At 40.2% G+C, this 2,211-nt stretch overlaps 1 protein-coding gene across 1 annotated transcript in view; it reads left to right on the top strand.

The window, feature by feature from the left end:
* The window catches only part of LOC103610451 (nance-Horan syndrome protein), a 44,746-nt gene that overhangs the window by 25,142 nt on the left and 17,393 nt on the right, over positions 1–2,211 (top strand). The window contains exon 3 of the mRNA XM_008594621.1: positions 902–964. Coding sequence (XP_008592843.1) covers positions 902–964 — 63 coding nt within the window. The remainder of the gene's footprint in view (positions 1–901; positions 965–2,211) is intronic.

Raw genomic sequence — 2,211 nt, 5'->3', positions numbered from 1 at the left:
AGTAGATCCTGAGAAGGGGATTCTGCTTACCACATTATTCCTCAAACAGGATTGGCTACACGATTTGTAGGGCCCAGTGCAAAATGAAAATGCAGGGCCACTTACTCAAAAATTAAGAATTTCAAGATAGTGATGGTGAAACATTAAAGCAAGCATGGGGACCTTCTGAGTGCGAGGCCCTGTGGGACTACATAGGTCACACACTTGCAAAATGTCTCCAAATGTAGTATATGAATATGAGGAAGAAGCAAATTTTGAGTAGTCTAGAGGAAGAAATTATACATAGGAAATTTTCTTCAAAGTAGTTCACAGGAAAATAAAATCACTCTAAGGAAAGAAAATAATTCAGTCTTCCCAAATTAGCAAATGGGACCAGGATCTAAAGGATGGGAATGTTATAATTTGCAAAGACATTTTCGCACATATTTCACGGGTACAAGGTAAGGATAATAATAATGCTAATAGTCATAGTAGTAGCTGACACTAACATATGGAGCTTATTAAGTGCCAGGATTCTTCTAAGTACTGTATATTACATATATTTACTCATTTAATCCTCAAAACAGCCCTGGAGAATGGATGCTACTATTTCCCTATCTTACCACAGATGAGGAAACTCACATCAGAGGGGTTGAGTAATTGCCCTGGTCACACAGAAAATTAGCAGTGGAGCCAGGATTTGAACTCAGACAGACTAGTTCCAGAGTCTGTGCTCTTAACCCCTATTTATGGGGCCTCTCATTTAAAAAAAAATGAAAAACTAATTTAGAAGGAAGAAAGGAAGGCAGGCATTATCCCAGTACCTTCATTCATTAATATCATAGATTTGGTCTAACCAGGGTATACTGTGTGTTGTGTACACGTTTTTAATTTTTTCTTTTTTTGCATTTCATGTTCATAGTTTAACAGCACCCGTTCGCCCTCCCCCACTGAGTGTTGCCACATGACCCCATGGAGTAGAAAGGTACTGGCTTGAGAACATCCCTTCACAGCCCTATCCTGCTCTCTCCAGACATCCTCCCTTTCTTCTCTTTCAACTTTACTGCAGACTCTCTTGTTTCTAACAGTTTGTCTTTTAAATCAATTTAAAGAGTGGTCTTTTGCTAATTTGAATTCAATAAAATATAATTTAGACAGCCATGCCATTTGTTCTTCCCCCACTTACTCCCCCACCCCCCGCCCACAAGTTGCAACCCAGGCTCTGTTCAACAGGGGCATCACCTAAAGCTGCTCCTGGTCTTTGTAGTTCAGAGGAGAGAAATTCCAACTTGCCCTACATTAATCAGAACCGTAAAGGATCAGCTTCTCCAATCCAAAAAGAGAACAGAACAAAAAGATTCTCTGGCAGCCAATTGTCCCTGTCACCACTAAATAAAACGTGCTTTTGGCTGCTGGTCAGAGCCTGTAGTCAGGTTACTACCCTTTCCTTGTTTCTCAGTCCATTGTTATTCAAGGAAGGAATCGCCTACAAAATGAGGCCTCTGGTGGTGGGGGTTTCTCTCTAGCACTTGCTCTCTCTGGTGCTAGCTCTCTCTGTCTCTCTTTTTGCATGCAACAAACTTTTTTCTTTTTGGAAGTTACCTAGGAAACAAAGTCTTTTGTGCTCGAACTTTATTTGAGCTACTCGCTTCACTGCGAATCTGCACAAAAGCCGAAGAGGGAAAGAAGTTTGCAATATTTTACTAAAACGTTCATGGAGAACACATTTATCCCAAGGGGGGGTGGGTGATCATATCCTGTTGGGTGCGTTGGGGGGCTTTGCAGAAACCTCTGACAAGGTAAGTGAACAAGTGGCTCTGGAATCTGCTCTTTAANGGGCTTTGCAGAAACCTCTGACAAGGTAAGTGAACAAGTGGCTCTGGAATCTGCTCTTTAAGGGGAATTGAGAACAGTTCATTTGACAATATGTGAAGTCCTCTGAGTCAATAGGGCATGATGTTTCCAAATGTGAGGACAAGAAATTTTTAAAAAATTAATCCTGATTTTAGGACAGAATATTACTAAAACCTTACTGGAATAAGAGGAAAACATATTTATTTTATACAGATACCCACCTTCCTCCAAATTGTATAATGAAGTAAAACTAGGTTGAGTGGTGAAAACTGAGTCTTTTAATAATCTGGTTTAGAAAGCCAACTCTGAAATCAAAACTGGGAAGGAGCCATTATAATAATCTGGGCTAGGAGCTCAACCCGGAAATAAAAGTTAGAC

The sequence above is a fragment of the Galeopterus variegatus genome, unplaced genomic scaffold (assembly GCF_000696425.1).
Source record: "Galeopterus variegatus unplaced genomic scaffold, G_variegatus-3.0.2 Scaffold11164, whole genome shotgun sequence".
Classification (NCBI taxonomy): Eukaryota; Metazoa; Chordata; class Mammalia; order Dermoptera; family Cynocephalidae; genus Galeopterus; species Galeopterus variegatus.
This window is presented reverse-complemented; position numbering and strand designations above follow the sequence as displayed.